The sequence below is a fragment of the Salvelinus fontinalis genome, chromosome 31 (assembly GCF_029448725.1).
Source record: "Salvelinus fontinalis isolate EN_2023a chromosome 31, ASM2944872v1, whole genome shotgun sequence".
NCBI classification, from domain to species: Eukaryota; Metazoa; Chordata; class Actinopteri; order Salmoniformes; family Salmonidae; genus Salvelinus; species Salvelinus fontinalis.
In genome coordinates, this window is record NC_074695.1 from 14,455,309 (window position 1) to 14,476,721 (window position 21,413).

Sequence of the window (21,413 nt, forward strand, 5' to 3'; positions counted from 1 at the left end):
CGTTCCAAAGGTCATTTCCAGCCGCAGTGTGAGTCGGGACGGTGGCGCCCTTTACCAATGTCTGCCTGCTTTTAGTAAAGGTGCGTGTCCGCTTCGGTCGCCCGGCTAGGAATGCGCCTTTCGGGTTTGACGCTTGTTAAATTTTGGGGGGAAGAAACATTAGTGATAAAGGTGGTTGGTAAAAGTAGAGGCATACTCTGGCATAGTTTTCGTCTGTAAATATATTGTCGTGCGAACTTGATTCAACAACGTTGATTAATATCTAGCTGACTAGCTAGCTAAGTAGGATAGCTTTGCTAGCTAAACAGCCAGGGCTAGCAAGTATCTTTTGGTGTTGGCTAAACAAGTCTAGCAGGAGATAACCCGATTGATTGTAGACAGCAGCCTGTACTTTGAGAGACTAGGGGGTGGAACACGGGCCGGGGGGTTGGGAGGAAAACGACGGGGGAGACGTGAGCCAAGAGCGGCCGATGAGTTCGGACCAGGGCGGAGAGCCGCGGCTGCTGCAGGAGGAGGAGGCTGATCCGGGGCCGAAGACCTGTGGGGAGGAAGAGACACCACTTGGGATCGGGGGAGGATCAGGCGGCATGGTGAGTTGCGGCCTCTACGCCTACTAGCTAGCTAAGCTAACGTTAGCTAGTCTACACACCATCCCCCTGCCATTTCGTCCCACCAACTTGATTTGTCGCCTGCCGTCATTGCCCTTCTCTAAATAGGGTCATGCTCCAGTCATAGGCTGAGGCCAAGAATATTACCTAATGTTATTACCATATTTTCTGCAAGCTACCAATCTGATTCACATCGAGAAATTGACTGAGATGATTTATGGCTAACGTTACCATATGTTCTGGTGAATGATTGATTTGCTGTCGTTGGATACGCGATGTAACGACTAACTAGCTAAATTGGCTCGCTAAAACCATTAATATATTGTTTGACGCGTTCTTAACTATGTCCTTTGAAATTAGAGTAACGAGTAGTCCCCCAATAACTTAATTTGCCAGCTAAGCTAAATAGCCAAACTGTAACGTTTTTCTGCCAGTTTAGTTTAGTCAGCTAACGTTAGCTACTTTGGCAGCGATTGCATTTTGCTAGTTTAGCAGCCAAGCTAGGAAATGCAGCAATTTGCTGAGTAATCATTATGCAGTGCCATAAGTGTCGATATTTATTATACTATCGATTGGAGATGGCGGGCACGGATATCGCCCAACTAGCTATGCAACCTAACCAGTAAGCACATTTACCGAATTAAAACTAGCATAAACTAGCCTAATCTCGCCAGACTAACTAGCTAACTAACATGCATTGCAAATACCCGGCCTATGCAGCACAGTAAATGTCAGCCGACTTTAAAAACTGGGGCTAACGAGATACAACCAGCAGTAAGCTAGCTATCTAGTTAGCACTGCACGTATGTCCAGATTAATCCGAGTTGTTTCGCTAGACAGAGACTGCTTTCACGGAATTCATGTGTGTAATGTTTGTTCCATATCACATGATTTTGAAACCACTCAATCATGAACAGTGTATATTGAGATGTGACAGCTGCTCTTGCTAGGAGTAGACTAGATCAATTTTGTAGCAGGTGGTCACTAGGAACGACTCCCAGTGGAAGGTTGCCTTATTATTATTTATTTCTTTACACGTGCCACTACCTACCTACAGTGAAACAATATCAAATTAAATTTGACACCCCTGGCTATGACCTATTGTCTCACACCCACTCAACATAATTGACAGCTCAACAAGAGATTAATATTCCTTATTGGGATTAGTGCCGAGATTTTGTAAAATCCACCCAATCCTTTAAAAATGTATCGCCTGGGGATCCGCCCATGCTCTCGTGAAGAATACTAATTTCCGAATTTTCTATCGATTCTAGAACACTGGGTGGAGGGAGAAAGTGGCACGTGCCTAAGTACCATCAGAAATGTTAGTGCTCACCAGCAGGGGTAGCAGGAGCAACAGACTCCTTTTATTTTGTCGGGTTTGAGATTGACAAAGCTGTCTGCCAACAGCCGTTCTGCATTTGGGTTGGCGGTAAACTTGCGGAAGAGAGCGCGCTCTCTGCAGAGACATGTGGGTCCCACTGCCAAGGATGTAGGTGGAGAAGAGCGAGAACCACATGTTGAACTTTAAACTACAAAAGTAAAGCATCTCAAGTTCTGCTTTTCTCTGTTGCTCGCATTATATTATATGCGTCTTACATATTAGTTATCAAGGAAGTCAAATAAAATGATTTTATTTATTGAGGTAAGCATCTTTTATTGTGTTAAATGTAGGCCGGACAACATACTCGCGAGTCGCCAGTGACTGATAGTGGTTTTGTGATCATATTTAGCAATCAGTGGTTGGAATGAAAAACATGTATGGGAATCGACCACGAATTCAATTGGTTTCCAAAGGCTTACGTTGTTATTTATGCGTTTTTCGGGTTCGGGGTTTGTGTGTTGTGCCAATAATTACATAACGGAAACAAATGTAACACTTTTTTTAGGCGTTTGATACATATCAAATTCGGTTGACTTTTGTATTATTGATGTACTGTATTTCAGTAAATGTTGAGACTGTAATCCCGAATAAATGTGATCAGTTAAAACATTTTCTTTTTTACCTTTTATTTAAATTGGCAAGTCAGTTAAGAACAATTTCTTATTTTCAATGACGTCCTAGGAACAGTGGGTTAACTGCCTTGTTCAGGGGCAGAACGACACATTTTCACCTTGTCTGCTCAGGGATTCAATCTTGCAACATTTCGGTTACAAGTCCAATGCTCTAACCACTACCTGCCTGCTACATTCCTCTGCCAATGTTAAATAATTGCATAGTACAACTGTTAAACCAATTTGAAGCATGCACATTTCCAATGATTTTCTAATTAACTCGGGTAACTGAGAACTGAGTCAATCTAAAACATAAATTCAACCGGATTTGGGTTTGTTTTGTTTTCAGTATGTGTAAATGCAAATGGGGGTCATGTGTATTTCCCTTGTTGTGATGGGGCCAATCAGAGGACACCCCGTAAAGAGAACATCCTGCGTTTATCAGTGTGTGCATGTATCACTGTGTATGGTGTAATGTACAGTAACATACATCATGTAAATCTATTTAATGTTGTCTTGGATTGGAGTGGCTTTATATATGCATTTTTCAATCCATACGTTCCATTGTATTTCCTGGGCCCCTGTTCCAAGGTCACCTCCAAGGGCGCAGGTCTGAACCCCAATGCCAAGGTGTGGCAGGCCCCTGCTGACGGCCCCGACGGAGCACAGTGGCCCCCGGCTGACATCACTGAAGGTGAGAAATAACATTATAATACTATATACCGTTTAATAACATATAATATTACTGTATATACCATTTATCAGACTCTTTTAGCCAAAGCAACTTATAGTTGCGTATAAAGTACGAATAAAATAAAAACTATGTAATTTGCTCTGGTAGGAATTGAACCCACAACCCTGTCGTTGCTGGCGCCCTACCTAAGAATCAAAAGCATATTTGATTAATATAATGCTTTTCCAAATGTTCAAAGCACTTTTACATTGTAAGGAAATTTCATCTTATCCACCAAATCAATTCAATAAACTTTATTAGTCCATGATGAGCTATTATTGCTGACAACAGGAAGCACCTACCAATACATATACTGTACCATACATGATATCAATGCCACATGTACTGAAATCTATAGGCCTGTTTCTATTGAGAACATCATCTCTCTTTATTGAAAAGGGACAAACGGGTACAGCAAGAGACAAATAGGAAGTCAATCAAGGGGAACCCTGTTGCACCCCCTTTCCGTCCCAGCGCAGGCCTGTTGCACCCCCTTTCCGTCCCAGCGCAGGCCTGTTGCACCCCCTTTCCGTCCCAGCGCAGGCCTGTTGCACCCCCTTTCCGTCCCAGCGCAAGCCTGTTGCACCCCCTTTCCGTCCCAGCGCAGGCCTGTTGCACCCCCTTTCCGTCCCAGCGCAGGCCTGTTGCACCCCCTTTCCGTCCCAGCGCAGGCCTGTTGCACCCCCTTTCCGTCCCAGCGCAGGCCTGTTGCACCCCCTTTCCGTCCCAGCGCAAGCCTGTTGCACCCCCTTTCCGTCCCAGCGCAGGCCTGTTGCACCCCCTTTCCGTCCCAGCGCAGGCCTGTTGCACCCCCTTTCCGTCCCAGCGCAGGCCTGTAAGACCCCTTTCTGTCCCAGCGCAGGCCTGTAAGACCCCTTTCTGTCCCAGCGCAGGCCTGTAAGACCCCTTTCTGTCCCAGCGCAGGCCTGTAAGACCCCTTTCTGTCCCAGCGCAGGCCTGTAAGACCCCTTTCTGTCCCAGCGCAGGCCTGTAAGACCCCTTTCTGTCCCAGCGCAGGCCTGTAAGACCCCTTTCTGTCCCAGCGCAGGCCTGTAAGACCCCTTTCTGTCCCAGCGCAGGCCTGTAAGACCCCTTTCTGTCCCAGCGCAGGCCTATAGACAGTTGGGATCTCAAATGGGCGACTAAATATTCATACAATTTTTACACTATTATTCTCTTAACTTTCATACAATCACAAGTGCAATACACCAAAATAAAGCTTGACTTCTTGTTAATCCAGCCACCGTGTCAGATTTCAAAAAGGCTTTATGGCGAAAGCAGACCATGCTATTATCTGAGGACAGCACGCCGCATACCAACACATGACAATCATATTTCAACCCGCCAGGCGTGACACAAAACTCAGAAATAACGATGTAATTCGTGCTTTACCTTTGAAGATCTTCTTCTGTTGGCACTCCAATATGTCCCATAAACATCACAAATGGTCAATTTAATTCCATCGTTATATCCTTAAAATGTCCACTTTCTTTTGCCGCGTTTGATTCAGAAAAACATCGGTTCCAACTCGCCCAACATGACTACAAAATATCTAAAATTACCTGTAATCTTGGTCCAAACATTTCAAACAACATTCCTAATCCAACTTTAGGTATTTTAAAACGTAAATAATCAATAAAATTTAAGACGGACTATACCGTGTTCAATAGCTGATAAAATGAAAGTGGACCGAGCTTCAGGTGTCACGCGCCCCAAACAAAACAGTCCACCTGGCTCGAGCCTCAGAAAGGAAAGGGCTACTTATTCATTACTCAACGGAAAAACAGCAACCAATTTCTAAAGACTGTTGACATCTAGTGGAAGCCGTAGGAGCTGCAAGCATATTTCTATTAAAACGGGCTTGCCATAGAAAACTAATGGAAAACAGATTGACCTCAAACTTTCCCTAGATGGATTGTTTTCTCGGGGTATCGCCTGCCCTTTCAGTTCTGTTTTACTCACAGACATTATTCAAACAGTTTTAGAAACTTCAGAGTTTTTTCTATCCAAATCTACTAATTACATTTACATTTAAGTCATTTAGCAGATGCTCTTATCCAGAGCGACTTACAAATTGGAAAGTTCATACATATTCTAATAATATGCATATCCTAGCTTCTGGGCCTGCGTAGCAGGCAGTTTACTTTGGGCACACTTTTCATCCGGATGTGAAAATACTGCACCCTATCCCAAAGGTTTTAACTAATAAGTCTAATAATAATAGTGCCCCTGTCGCTCCCACTCTCTCCCATCCAGGTTATTCAGAGTCTGTGTCCTCCACCGGTTGTAAACCGTACAGGGTAGCCTTCACCACCCTGGAGGACAGCAGCTCCTCCGCAGCAGCCACGGCTGAGATCACTGTGAACGGCATGGATCCTCCAGACCTGGCCTTCACCCCTGCTGAGACTACAACTGGGACCTTGGGTTAGTTTTAAAGCATGGTGGACTAAACTACAGTACCCATAATCCACCATAAGATTACAACTGTTATAATTAGTTGATTATAGCCACAAGGCTGTATGTTTCTCACTGACAAATTACAACACGGTTACAAATGCATTATCCAGGCATACCTCTTACGGATGTCTTTTCGGAGCTCGTGTAATTATCTGACAATATTACATACTCACTGAACACATTTTGGTTTGAAGGGGAGACCAAGCTGACAGAGGAACAGCCCCTCTCGTCAGAGAAACTGACAGAGTCCCTCAAGAAGGAGCTGGAGTTCTACTTCTCTCGGTGAGGACACATGTTGTTTTAGGTTAGGTGTTCTACCTCTAGGTGAGCGTAGTTGTTCCTATGTTTGAAACGGGAGATACTACCTGAAGTTGTCCAATAAAAACTGCATGTATTTTTTAGTTGAAAAACATTTTGCTACATTATGCCCTACTGAATGACCCAGAGTCTTTTGGTTTTTGGACAAGTGATTGTAATAAGTGTATTCCTTTGAATACATGTGCATGGTTGATAGCATGTATCTTTTATGATTTGACCTTTGTCCCTCGTTTGTTGTGTAGGGAGAACCTGTCCAAGGACCTATACCTGATGTCCCAGATGGACAGTGACCAGTTTGTCCCCATATGGACCATCGCCAGCATGGAGAGCATCAAGGCCCTCACTACTGACATGGAGCTCATCCTGGACGTGCTCCGATGTAAGGGGACCAAACCTTTGTTTTATTTTGTGTTTTTTCCCCTATTTTTTTGCAACCATGTAACTTGGTCACAAATCTGTTTTCGTCTTTTCTTGCCAACTCCGATGGTAATACCGTGACCATAGGAGTTGGCAAGACTGCACAAACAGTTCTGTGACCACGTGGGCTTGTGATCGAATGGTTTGGATTATTTTTAAACGCACCTACGGAAATATGTTTAGGGCAGTGTAGGAGAGGGATGGACCCCCCCACTACAATGCTAGTTACTGTATGTGGATCGATAATGATGTAATTTGTGTCCCTGAGCCTGACATGTTTGTGGTTCTCAGCCTCTCCAATGGTTCAGGTGGATGAGCAAGGAGAGAAGGTGCGTCCTGATCACAAACGATGCATCATCATACTGAGGGAGGTTCCTGAGACAACACCTGTAGAGGTAAGACAACCATGTTAGTCATGTTATAGTCAATATACAACCATGTTACAGACAATGTCTTATTGAAAAAGGTTATATGGTGTATGTACGCCTCCGCCAGTCACAACGCTGGCATATTTGCTGTATTTAATAAAAATGTTCTTCTTTATTCCCTAAGGAAGTGGAGGCTCTCTTTAAAAGTGACGACTGTCCGAAAGTCATTAGTGTAGAGTTTGCGCACAACAACAACTGGTACATCACATTCCAATCTGACACTGATGCTCAACAGGTAAGCTGGATCTGATTGGTTTATAAAACCGTGTTAAGGCTTCTGATTGGTGTAATGGGCATTAAGCTGTCATCAGTCCCAATTTTGTTGAAAAGAGTTATGGAATTTCTTCCTGTCTGAGTCTTTCTGTCCTTTTCAGGCACACAGATATCTAAGAGAAGAGGTGAAAACATTTCAGGGAAAACCTATCATGGTGAGTTGCATTATAACACTATCAATCACTTGCGAATTAAGTCTGTAATTTCCCTCAACTAGCATGTCCCTTTATTGATCTCTCCTCCCTTCCCAATCATGTTGTGAAGCCAAAGACACATTTCACAAGTTTCTAAAACTTTTTACTTCTTTCTTCCAGGCGAGGATAAAAGCCATCAACACGTTCTTTGCTAAGAATGGCTACCGTAGCATGGACAGCAGCCTGTACACAGCCCAGCAGTCTGCCCCGACCCAGACCCAGTACAACCCTAACCTGTACATGCAGCACGTCTACAGCCCTCAGCAGCAGTACCCTCTCTACGGCATTGTACCACAGACCTGGACAACCTCTCCTACACCCTACTTCGAGACTCCGCTGGTGAGCATCTTAGACTTTATCCTTTTAAATGGTTTTATAAATTGCGCACAACAACAACTGGTATGAAAATATTTGGTGAGATGCAGAACGCTATAAACTAATCCTAGTAGATTGTGTTAACTGAAACTTAATTTATATAGGTTAGTCTTGGTAACTTCTCTTGTACATGAGATGACATTTACAATTAAAAAATATTTTATTAAGTTATTGCCTGTTCAACATTGATCTGTATAAAGGGGATTGCTGTACACTGCGCCTGACCCTGTGCTTCCAACCCCTCTGTGTGTTAGGTTAGGCTGATCAGACAAAAAGGAGGAATTCTGTTGCCTAAGAAATAAACAAATATGATTTTTTTCCTTTATCTCTTCAGGCACCATTTCCCAACAGTGGCTTTGTCAATGGATTCAGTTCTCCTGGACACTACAAGACTGGCAACAACTCCCTCCATATAACTCGCCCCTTCAACAGAAACCGGTACGTTGAAAGTTGGTCTAGTATTCTCTCTGAAGTGCAATGAGTTTCTTTCTGTGGGTGAATCTGCTTCGAACCCATGCATTCCAGTTTGTGAGTGGGGTAAATGGTTAAACCTTAGTAACATTGGTGACTTGAAAAGGACTTTATGACATTTAGTTTTTAATTTCTCCTTAGAGCATGGCTTCAGCCACACAGAAGTTGTAGATTGAGGATGTTTTTTTAAAATTCAAGATTATCTATCAAAAGCATACAGTATGTCTGCCGTTAACGTATGCTGCTCATCCAAAAAGGGTTGACTTGGGTTTAACTTTTGACTGACAGCTGATGAATGCATATCTAAATTAATTCATGTTCATGAGTCTGTGACCGTAAGATATACAGTGCCTTCGGAAAGTGTTAAGACCCCTTGACTTTCTCCACATTTTGTTACGTTACAACCTTATTCTAAACTTTATTAAATGAACAAAATTCCTCATTAATCTACACACAATACCCCATAATGACAAAGCGAAAACAGGTTTGTAGAACCTTTTGCAAAATTATTAAACATAAAAAAAAAACAGGGCCTCCCGAGTGGTGCAACGGTCTAAGGCACCGCGTCGCAGTGCTAGCTGTGTCACTACAAATCCTGGTTTGATTCCGGTGTCGACCTGGAGACCCATGAGGTGGTGCACAATTGTCCCATTGCGCTCTAGCGACTCCTGTGACGGGCCGGGCGCATGCACGCTGACACGGTCACCAGCTGTATGGTGTTTTATTCTGACATGTTGGTGCGGCTGGCTTCCGGGTTAAGCGGCCATTGTGTCAAGAAGCAGTGCGGCTTGGCGCGGTAGTGTTTGAGGACACGCGGCTCGTGACCTTTTCCTCTCCCAAGTCCCATCGCTCGAACTCCCGTACGGACAAGACTGTAACTACCAATTGGATACCATTGGGGAGATAAAAAGCAATAAATGTCACACCGATAACGTATTTACATAAGTATTCACTCTTTGCTATGATACTCAAAATTGTGCTCAGTTGCTTCATGTTTCCATTGATCATCCTTGATATGTTTCTACAACTTGATTGGAGTCCACCTGTGGTAAATTCAATTGATTGGACAAGGTTTGGAAAGGCACACACCTGTCTATATACTGTAACGTCCCACAGTTGACAGTGCTTGTCAAAGCAAAAACCAAGCCACGAGGTCAAAGGAAAGGTCCGTAGAGCTTCGAGACAGGATTGTGTCGAGGCACAGATCTGGGTAATGGTACCAAAATATTTAGGCAGTACTGAAGTTTCCCAAGAATACAGTGGCCTCAGTCATTCTTAAATGGAAGACGTTTGGAACCACCGAGACTCTTCCTAGAGCTGGCTGCCCGGCCAAACTGAGCAATCGGGGGAGAGGGGCCTTGTTCAGGGAGGTGACCAAGAACATGGTCACTCTGACAGTTCTTAAAGACTCTCAAATCATGTGAAACATGATTCTCTGGTTTGATGAAACCAATATTGAACTCTTTGGCCTGAATGGCAAGCGTCATTTCCGGAGGAACCCTGGCACCACCACTGCAGTGAAGCATGGTGGTGGCAGAATCGTGCTGTGGGGTTGTTTTTCAGCGGCAGGTACTGGGAGACTAGTCCGGTTCAAAGGAACGATGAACAGCGTTATCCTTGATGAAAACCTGTCCAGAACACTCAGACTGGGGCGAAGGTTCACCTATCAACAGGACAACGACCCAAAGCACACAGCCAAGACAATGCAGCAGTGACTTCAAGACAAGTCTCAGAGCTTGGACTTGAACCCGATCGAACATCTCTGGAGAGACCTGAAAATGGCTGTGCCGCAACGCTCCCCATCCAACATGACAGAACCTGAGAGGATCTGCAGAGAAGAATGTGAGAAACTCCCCAAATGCACGTGTGCCGAGCTTGTAGTGTCATACCCAAGAAGAATCGTGGCTGTAATCGCTGTAAGGTGCTAAAACAAAGTACTGAGTAAAGGGTCTGAATACTTATGTAAATGTGATATATTTGATTTAAAATAACTATTTCTAAACCTGTTTTTGCTTTGCCATTATGGGGTATTGTGTGTGTATATTGATGAGGGAGGGAGAAGATTTAATACATTTTAGAATAAGGCTGTAACTTAACAATGTGGACTAAGTCAAGGGGTCTGAATACTTTCTGAATGCGGTGCCATTTAGGCTTCCATGCCATTTAGGCTTCCATAAAACCAAAGAGGATGCATTTCCATATGAATAGTTTATGGGTATTACTGACTGAACCACTCCCTGTTCTCTTACGGTTTGTCCCCACAGTGTCCCCCTCTATTCAAGAAAGAAAGTAATAAATACCTTCAGGTACAGCCATTATACTGTCTAGAATCAGCTTCATCGCTTTGTCAGTTCATAACAGTTCAGTTTTAACCCATCTCTTACCATACCAGTCTACAACCTAATGGCTAAATCTAGAACTGGGTTAAAGCAGTACAGCTCTTTAACTTTACCATAACCAATGTCAAGATACAGTATGTTCTTGCATAATGGACAGCTAGGATTTGTCAACTCATTTGACCTAACTTATGTTTAGACTCTGTTTATATGAGCTATACTAAATGGGCCAGATCGTAGTTAGGCTAAGTGACCTAGCTAGCCCTCCATTTAGTCAACTGTTTCATCATCCTGACCATCCATCCATCTGGTTTATTTTCATAATTTATCTCAATTTTAATTTAGATTTTTCATTATTACAGCTGTACTTTGGTAATGTAGTCATGTTACCAAATACTTATGTCCTTTACTAAGAAGTGAGTGAGATCCTATGACATCTGATTCATATGATGACTATATAACTAAGACCACTAGCTGCTGTAGCCAGGGGAATGAAGATCTGGTCAGTCCAAAATATTTGGCTGGTACATTTTCACTTGTCAACTGCCATTTCAACCATTTAATTTGAGCATCAGCCATTTAGTTTGAGCTGGAGAACTGGTACGGGAAACCACTTGTTAATATTGTATGGTGGTTTACATTGAGAAATGCATCCACTGCTTTTTAACAAATAAACTCAGCAAAAAAAAATTTGTCGGCTCACAGTGAACTGCGTTTATTTTCAGCAAACTTAACATGTGTAAATATTTGTATGAACATAAGATTCAACAACTGAGACATAAACTGAGCAAGTTCCACAGACATGTGACTAACAGAAATGGAAAAATGTGTCCCTGAACAAAGGGGGATCAAAATCAAAAGTAACCGTCAGTATCTGGTGTGGCCACCAGCGTTTATTTTCAGCAAACTTAACATGTGTAAATATTTGTATGAACATAAGATTCAACAACTGAGACATAAACTGAGCAAGTTCCACAGACATGTGACTAACAGAAATGGAAAAATGTGTCCCTGAACAAAGGGGGATCAAAATCAAAAGTAACCGTCAGTATCTGGTGTGGCCACCAGCTGCATTAAGTACTGCAGTGCATCTCCTCCTCATGGACTGCACCAGATTTGCCAGTTCTTGCTGTGAGATGTTACCCCACTCTTCCACCAATGCATCTGCAAGTTCCCGGACATTTCTGGGGGGAATGGCCCTAGCTCTCACCCGCCGATCCATCAGGTCCCAGACGTGCTCAATGGGATTGAGATCAGGGCTCTTCGCTGGCCATGGCAGAACACTGACATTTCTGTCTTGCAGGAAATCACGCACAGAACAAGCAGTATGGCTGGTGTCATTGTCATGCTGGAGGGTCATGTCAGGATGAGCCTGCAGGAAGGGTACCACATGAGGAAGGAGGATGTCTTCCCTGTAACGCACTTCGTTTAAGATTGCCTGCAATGCCAACAAGCTCAGTCCGATGGTGCTGTGACACACTGCCCCAGACGGACCCTCCACCTCCAAATCGATCCCTCTCCAGAGTACTGGGCTCGGTGAAACGCTCATTCCTTTGACGATGAACGGGAATCTAACATCACCCCTGGTGAGACAAAACCGCGACTCGTCAGTGAAGAGCACTTTTTGCCAGTCCTGTCTGGTCCAGCGACAGTGGGTTTGTGCCCACAGGCGACGTTGTTGCGGGTGATGTCTGGTGAGGGCCTGCCTTACAACAGGCCTACAAGCCCTCAGTCAAGCCTCTCTCAGCCTATTGCGGACAGTCTGAGCACTGATGGAGGGATTGTGCGTTCCTGGTTTAACTCAGGCAGTTGTTGTTGCCATCCTGTACCTGTCCCGCAGGTGTGATGTTCGGATGTACCGATCCTGTGCAGGTGTTGTTACACGTGGTCTGCCACTGCGAGGACGATCAGCTGTCCGTCCTGTCTCCCTGTAGCCCTGTCTTAGGCGTCTCACAGGACGGACATTGTAATTTATTGCCACATCTGCAGTCCTCATGCCTCCTTGCAGCATGCATAAGACACGTTCACACAGATGAGCAGGGACCCTGGGTATCTTTGTGCTTTTCAGAGTCAGTAGAAAGGCCTCTTTCGTGTCCTAAGTTTTCATAACTGACCTTAATTGGCTACCGTCTGTAAGCTGTTAGTGTCTTAAAGACCGTTCCACAGGTGCATGTTTATTAATTGTTTATGGTTCATTGAACAAGCATGGGAAAGTGTTTAACCTCTCTGGGATATTCGGGACGATGGCGTCCCACCTCGCCAACAGCCAGTGAAATTGCAGGGCGCCAAATTCAAACAACAGAAATCCCATAATTAAAATTCCTCAAACATACAAGTATTTTACACCAATTTTAAAGATAAACTTGTTGTAAATCCAGCCACAGTGTCCGATTTCAAAAAGGCTTTACGACGAAAGCCCACCAAACGATTATGTTAGGTCAGCACCTAGTCACAGTAATACACAGCCATTTTTCCAGATAAAGAGAGGAGTCACAAAAAGCAGAAATGGAGAGAAAATTAATCACTAACCTTTGATCTTCATCAGATGACACTCATAGGACTTCATGTTACACAATACATTTATGTTTTGTTCGGTAAAGTTCATATTTATATCTAAAAATCTGTTTACATTGGCTTGTTATGTTCAGTAGTTCCAAAACATCCGGTGATTTTGCAGAGCCACATCAATTTACAGAAATATTCATAATAAACATTGCTAAAAGATCCACTTCCCCATAATGCAACCGCTGTGTCAGAGTTCAAAAAAACTTTATGGAAAAAGCACACCATGCAATAATCTGAGTACGGCGCTCAGACACAAAAACAAGCCATACAGATACCCGCCATGTTGTGGAGTCAACAGAAGTCAGAAATAGCATTATAAATATTCACTTACCTTTGATGATCTTCATCAGAATGCACTCCTAGGAATCCCAGTTCCATAATAAATGTTTGTTTTGTTCAATAAAGTCCATAATTTATGTCCAAATACCTCCTTTTTGTTTGCGCGTTTAGTACACAAATCCAAACTCAGGAGGCGCTGGCAGGTCCAGGTGAAAGTTCAGACAAAGTCATATTACAGTTCAGAGAAACATGTCAAACGAAGTATAGAATCAACCTTTAGGATGTTTTTATCATAAATCTTCATTAATGTTTCAACCGGAGAATTCCTTTGTCTGTAGAAATGCAATTGAACGCAGCTAAATCTTACTCGAGCGCGCGAGACTGAGCTCATGGCACTCTGCCAGACCCCTGACTCAAATAGCTCTTTCCCCCCCTCCTTCACAGTAGAAGCATCAAACAAGGTTCTAAAGACTGTTGACATCTAGTGGAAGCCTTCTGAAGTGCAATATGACCCCATAGACACTGTATATTCGATAGGCAATGACTTGGAAAAACTACAAACCTCAGATTTCCCACTTCCTGGTTGGATTTTTTTTTTTGCCTGCCGTATGAGTTCTGTTATACTCAGACATCATTCAAACAGTTTTAGAAACTTCAGTGTTTTCTATCCAAATCTACTAATGATATGCATATTCTAGCTTTTAGGTCTGAGTAGCAGGCAGTTTACTCTGGGCACCTTTTTGTCCAAGCTACTCAATACTGCCCCCCAGTCCCAAAGAAGTTAAACCCTTTACAATGAAGATCTGTGAAGTAATTTGTAAAAATCCAAATTGATAGACAGGGTCCTTAAAATGGGACATTTCTTTTTTTGCTGAGTTTACATTTGTAAGAATCCGACCATAGCAGGAACACACAATGAAAGTGTCACGTTCTATTGTACTCTTTTTGCAAACACTGGTTGGACCTTAAGATGAGAAAGTGATGTTCATAGAGGAAGAGCAGGCTGTTGAGATTAGGTCTGGTGCACTCCTCTCCCTCTCATTGAATTTATTTATATCTATATCTGTCCCGATGAGTGCTAAGATTGAGTTCTTAGCACTGAAGGTCTGAAGGTCTTCAAGTATGGATTGGAAAAAACTAACCAATGGAAGGAAGGGGAAAAGAAGAAGTATTGTAATACTCTTAACAAGTTCATCTTTTTGTGGTTTTCTTTGCTTGCCTCTGTATTTGTCATCAGGAGTTGGCCAACATACTGCATGCTATTATTTTATTGCCCACCACAGGTCGTATTCATTAGGGCACACCGTAGCAAAATGTTTTGCAACAATTACATTTTTTCTTTTTGGTTTAGTACTGGAAGTCCCTCCCTGTTTGTCAGTTTTCTGTTTGGGGCCTATTGAATGCGACCCAGATGTATCTAAACCTGGTTGGATCTGTTATCACATCTCCTTCGTCCTTCAGGAACCATGTGAAACCCCAGGTGGGGAGACCAGGTGAAGTGACCCCTACATCTGTGGCCCCTGTCCCCCTGGAGAGCTTGACTGGCCTGAGGAGCCCTCAGCCCCCCACCACCAACCCTGGCCCTGGGCCCCTGCAGACCCAGACACCTCCGGACCCGACCTCAACCTTCCCTCACCTCTCCTCCACCTCCTCGGACCCCAATGATGACGGAAGCGTGTCTGTACGCGGAAGGTGAGGCTGACACTATTATTAACCTTGGTGTTTTAACTGGTAAAAATGATCTGGACCAGATGTTATGACATGACATAACACACAGTGAGGTATTGTTTCCCCCCTATTGGAACAATGTAGTTGGGTTTTTGAAGTGGTGAATTCCTCTGAGTCATCTCAGACCTAGTGATGACAACTTGATGCACAGGAGGGAAATCAGGCTGTGGAGTGAGGATGGTTTTGGGATTCTTTCTCCTCTCTACCTCTGCTCCCTCTCTCTACCTCAGCTCCTCCTCTCTACCTCTGCTCCTCCTCTCTACCTCTGCTCCTCCTCTCCCCGAAGCTATTATCTTCTACACCTGTCCCGATGAGCTCTAAGATTATGAGATCTGAAGGTCTGAGATGGAGAATGTAAAACCAACCAGTTTACAGAGAACCAAGTGTACAAATTTCAGCACCATCTCTAAAAGAGAAGCATCTCTTCTGTCCTCCATTACAGAAGGACAACATACAGAGGCACGCGAAGGAGGAGAGAGGATGAGCGGATCACGGTAACGTTACAAAATGTACTACAGTAACTATGTAGAGCTGGCTTTTGAATAATGTATTTAATTAGGACCAAACTGGTTATCTACTCCCTGGTGCATGTCTGTTGTTTTTAAGCTTATGGTTTAATGTCTGTTACATTGTGTGGCTGTACACTGAGTTTTATGGTGCAAAATGAATTTCCTCATTGAGGGCATTAACATGTTTATAATGTTCTCTCTTGGTCCTTCCAGAGACCCAGCCCTCTGGCTGAGGTAAAGGTGGCGCCCCCTAAGTTTGACCTGGCTACTACTAGTTTCCCCCCGCTGCCGGGCTGTGTGGCCAGTACCCAGGGAGAGCCCCTACTGGAGAACAGGATGTCTGACGTGGTGCGAGGACTGAACAGGGACAAGGTAAACACTGGATCCCTGTGGTTGTTCATACCTTAATACTGAGATGGATACTATTAACTCAGACTGTTGTATAAATCACACCCTGACACATCAATGGAAAATGGGAGTTACACATGCAGATCAAGTCATATGCTCACTTCAGTGCGCCCTCCTCTCTGTAGACAACGGAACTAGCCAACAAGGAAGTGAGTGCCGGCCCAGCCTCAGCCCCAGGAAATGAGGAGGCAGTGTCTGTCTCTAGTCTTGTTCAGCCTACAGCCAAACTTGCTGTACACCCTCACGCACCCCCCGCCCCTGTCCCAGCCCCCAGGTAAGGAAACAGGCTCGTTTTTGAGGGTAACAGTTGTGCCGTCATTTCACGTACTCTTTGTTTAGAGACTAAATGAATACCTACGAGTGGAAAGTATTCTACTACTTAGGCCTATCTGCTGGTCATTCTGCTCCTCAGCATTTTCATGTAAAGGTTGAATTGACTAGAATCATGATATGTAGAGGTCAAATAGGGAGGTATAGGTCTGCCTCAGTCCTAATGGTGGTGTTTAATTTTCTTCTGTAGCGTACCACATCAGGAGAAGAAGTGGGATAGGGTGGCAGAGCCCTCAGCCCCCAAAGTCACCCCACATAGACCTGCTACCTCTGGGACCAACCCAACCGGACCCCCCTCCACACAGCCAGCTGTGCCTGGCCCCAAGCCCCAACCCAGCACAGTGTCCTCTACACCAGCTACACCGAGCACCCTGGCCTCCACCACCACCACTACTACCCCTGCACCACTGGTAAGACACCATGATCATACTGGACCTCTACTCTAGCCATTTACACATGATGGATCTGTGTTACATAAGGATTGCTTCTTTGTCTTATGAAATATAATTGATTTCTCTGACCTTAGCCCAAACATCTACATCTTAACTCATTTTTTTTGTCTCTCGTTCAGGAGCCCCGCAAGCTCAGCTATGCCGAGGTGTGCCAGCGAGCCCCCCCTCCAGGCCCCCCAGCCTCGGCCTCCTCCACACCAGCCCAGCCGCTGCGTGAGCAGCGCGTCAACAAAGCAGAGGAGCCAGGATCCAGCTCCACCACCAACCCAGACGACCACACCAGGGGAGATCGGCAGGACAAGGCCCAGGAGAGAGAGAGGGATGGGGGCTGGGAGTGCAAGGAGAGCCGACCACGTGATCGTGACCATCGAGACCGTGACTCCCGGGATGGACGGTACTACCGCAACAATGGACCCCCCAGACAGGGGAGCTCTGGGGGCCTCAAGTTCCATGAACAGAGACGGGGTCCCCAACTGGCCCGACGCAGCTCCCCCCAAGGAGGCCCCCGACACACTGGCAAAGAGCAGAACATCCCCCCGGTGTCGCCAAAGTAAAACTTCTGATATGACTGACGAAAACAAACAAACAAAAGTGTGATATATATATATATATATGGATATATATAAAGAAAATCAATGCATATAAAAGCAACAACCTTAGTGGTAACCCCCCCCCTTGCCTCCTGGAACATTGTCCCAGAGAAAGAAAAGCTTTGTTGATGAAGTTAAAATGGAAGACTGGGGACATCCAGGAGAAAGAACCAACATCTAAATAAGTATCAACTAACTTTCGGAGTGATTTGAAAAAGGAAAAATATATCATTTAGGCCTCGTAAACAAATCTATTATTAGCAGAATTTAAAATCAATGATTTATTTGGAGTTAGTTTCCTTTGCTACTCTGCCTGGGGAGAGGTTGCACACTGGGCCCTGTATTAAGGCCCTCTACATTTTAGATTTTAAACAATAGATGTTGGTCTACAAGGAACATATGCACTAAAGAACTTAACATACATGCATATGTTGTGTACATAACAAAGATATCACTAACAACGACAATATCTTATTTTTTTTCTTTTGTGTACGTTCGGCAAGGATGAATGACTGAAATAAGATGTGATTGATTGAGATGTCTGTTTTATGCGTTGATTGTTGCTAAGCAAACTGATTGGGACAGAGTGCTACACTTCAGTTCACTGGTTTTCATGGAACAAATTAACAGCTCATTGGGATTCAAGAATCAACTACCTGAAATTGGCCAGTTAGACATTATCCTCTTAATAATGTTTATTCATGAAAAATGTTAAAGATTATGAGTGTTGTTAATGATTGGCTCACCTATGTTATCAGTAAAGAATTCAACCAAAATAATTGGTAATAATCAAGTTAGTTTTATGCTCGTTTCCCCCCCACCCTTGAGCTGTCTGTGGCATATACAGGGAACTGCCAAAATAAAGGAAACCCCAACATAAAGTGTCTCTTAATAGGACATTGGGCCACCATGATCTGCCAGAACAGCTTCAGAGCACTGTGGCGTATATTCCACAAGTGACTGGAACTGTATTGGAAGAATGTGACACCATTATTACACAAGAAATTCCTTGTTTGGTTTGTGGTGGAAACGCTGTCTCAAGCGCCACTCCAGAATCTACCATAAGTGTTTTAATTTGGTTGAGATCTGGTGACTGACAGCCATGGCATATGGTTTACTTTGTCAGTGCTCTGTGGATGGGGGCATTGTCATCCTACCTATATTGAAATAGCCATGATAGCCAAAATAATGGCCTGCCCGGCATTTATTTACTCAACCTTAAGCGTGATGGGATGTTAATTGCTTAAATAACTCAGGAATCACACTGGTGTTGATCTCATTTACTCAAGTGTTTCCCTTATTTTGTCAGTTAACTGTATGTGACTCTGCTTTGTTGTTGCAAACAGGTCCACTTGGGGTAAGAGCACTCCTCAGCCTGTTCAGATCGCAGTTTACTGGTCCAAACCTGTTCATTTTCAAGTTCTTTCATCTCTTTATCTTCATTTCCTGATAAGTTTGTATTTGGAAAATTAGGAAATATATGTTGATGGGTGCCAGTCTGTTTCTGCCTTTTACTTATGGATTTGTCATGTTTGGCTTGACATTGACAACAATGGGGTTGGTAAGAGCACAAATAGATCTGGGACCAGACTGAAAGGTTGATGCGGTCAAACCTGACTGCTTAGGTGGCCTAAATGGTCTTGGCAAGATCTGTTTGGTTTCTCCCCACATCAATGGAGGATATTCAGGTTTAGTAACTCATTTTTGTGTATTGTAAAAAATAAAATTAAAAAATATGGTTTAGAAGTATCAGATTGAAGTAGGGGTAGTGCAGTGTTTCCCCCCCCCCCCCCCCCCCCCCCCTGGCTGCACATTCGGGTTTTTAACCTAACACCACAAAGCTGATTTAAAATAATCAAAGCTTGATGAGTGTCATTTCAATTGGCTGTGTAGTGCTAGGGCAAAAACCAAGCTGTGCACCTGGGACCACGTTTGGGAACCCTGGGCTAAAGAGTGCTGTTAACCGAGATGGATTTAGCTAGTCTATATAGTAGATTTGGCAGCCAAGTAAAGGGTTAAACAATCAGACCATTTTTCATGTGCTATGTGCCAGCTGCCTATAGTTCTAGTTGACGTGGTAGGCTGTGTCCCAAATGGCATCCTCGTCCCTATATAGTGCCCTAACTTTTGACCAGGGCCCTCGTTAAAGGTATTGCACTATATAGGGACCAGGTTACCATTTGGGACGAACGTGGAGTTGAAAGGTCGGCTTAGTAATGTAGTCCTTCAGGGGGTAAACTCTTTGTCCCCGTTGTACTGAAGAGGTGTAGTATCCTATGCTGTATGGTGTTATTATTATTATTAACCCTTTGCTAGAGCCGTGTGTGGAAGAATGTATTGGTTCTAATGCTGAACATCCAGAGGGAGGCTGGCTTTGGTCAAAGATGGGCATCTACCACCGTATTGTTTTTTTTAGGGTGAGTTTGCAGTTCTAAAGTTGGATAAAAACAGACAGAAATTTGACATGGGGATTTTCAGTTTGGACTGTACAACATTTACTACTTAGATTGTATTTATTTTAATCCTACTGTTGGTTGGCTGGTTTCCCCAAGGTGTGTGTGTGAGAGCGAATTGGCAAAGAAGCACGCAGATGATGACATTGTATATTGTTTGAGATTTCAGCTGAGAGAAATACTTGATGCATTGACTTTGGGTTTAGTAATGCCGTTTATAATTGAGTTAATCACTCACTGAGGCTGTTTATTCATGAATGAGTTGTGAGCAGCTAGTGATGTAGTGTGGTGATGCACTAACTTGTTTTTAAAAAGAATCTTACTGTTCAAGTAATGTGAAAGAATTTTAGAAGCATATGGTAATGATATTAATGTTGACAAGCTTGAGAATCTACAGGAATAGTTTTTTTTCTTTTTCTTTTTTCCTCCATAATGTTTTCAGTAGAATTCTTCTGTAAATTTGGGGTTAGGGTGGCAAGAAGCAAATATAGCAACGGATCGATTTTAAGTGTTTGAGACACTAAATTCTAGAACTCTGTATGAAATGTCACCCAAAAAAATAAATTATTTTGATTTGGCCTTTTGAGTTCTGTATTATAATTTTTTTTTTGATTTATCAAAGTATGTTGTGTTCCTAGTCCAGGTACTATACGTCTGGAATAACCAAGATTTATCTCACGTCTGGATTACGGCAACTCTGTGCTGGCTGGGCTCCAAGCTCCCGTGCCATCATACCCCTGAAACTCAACCAGAACGCCACAGCGTGACTGGTGTCAACCTTCCCAAGCCCCCCCCCCCCCCCGCTCCTTTGCATTCACCACTGGCTCCCTGTAGAAGCATGCATCCAGTTTCAGACCCTGATGCTTGCCTACTGTGCAGCAAAGGTTACAGCCCCTACCTACCTTCAGTTTACGGTCAAACCTACACTCCAACAAGAGCGCTCCATTTTGAGTCTCTCTGGATAAGAGTGCTAAATGTTAATCATATGTTATGCACTCACACAATTACATCGATCAATTCTGACCATCTAAGCTGGAAAGAAAACACTGACAGTCAGAACTGTCCTAGATCATACATATTGTTTTAATTTGTCATTGTTAACATGCGTAGGTGTATTTGGCATGTGAGGGGAACATGTCCCACCCAATATTCGATGGCTATTCTGCTATAAACCGTTGTGACGGAGCAGTTTGTTATCCTGTTTGTCTTTAACTTTTGAATGGTGGAGCTTTCAGGACGTTCACAAACCGCACGGGACACGTTAGAAGGGAGTGTGTCAAAATCGCATTTGAAAGCAATGTAGATTTTCTGTTCTACAAACTTATTACCAGATCCCAAAACCTTTGATGCATTTCAGTCAATACAAACCATTAATCCTTAAGGTTGAAATTTGGGCTACCTGATTTGACATCTTTGTTATTTAAATCCTAAATCCGTAAACATGGGCACCTTCATAGATATTATCCTGACCAACTTGCCCTCCAAATACACGTC

General features: G+C 43.6%; 1 protein-coding gene across 5 annotated transcripts; it reads left to right on the forward strand.

The window, feature by feature from the left end:
• Positions 1-30: 30 nt before the first annotated feature.
• LOC129829614 (la-related protein 4-like) lies at positions 31-19,263 on the forward strand. Of its 5 annotated transcripts, none has more exons than XM_055891405.1 (17): positions 31-590; positions 3,195-3,297; positions 5,593-5,760; positions 5,988-6,075; positions 6,354-6,490; positions 6,820-6,923; positions 7,081-7,191; positions 7,331-7,384; positions 7,544-7,762; positions 8,133-8,236; positions 10,534-10,575; positions 14,911-15,141; positions 15,620-15,686; positions 15,900-16,058; positions 16,220-16,368; positions 16,615-16,834; positions 16,996-19,263. In XM_055891405.1, the coding sequence occupies exons 1-17, from the start codon at positions 471-473 to the stop codon at positions 17,428-17,430; spliced, it is 2,511 nt and encodes an 836-aa protein (XP_055747380.1). In that variant the 5' UTR covers positions 31-470; the 3' UTR covers positions 17,431-19,263. The 5 variants fall into 5 exon arrangements, with proteins under 5 accessions (XP_055747380.1, XP_055747381.1, XP_055747382.1 ...); XM_055891406.1 differs by having other exon boundaries at positions 15,620-15,671; XM_055891409.1 differs by lacking the exon at positions 31-590 and adding an exon at positions 1,076-2,253.
• Positions 19,264-21,413: the final 2,150 nt, after the last annotated feature.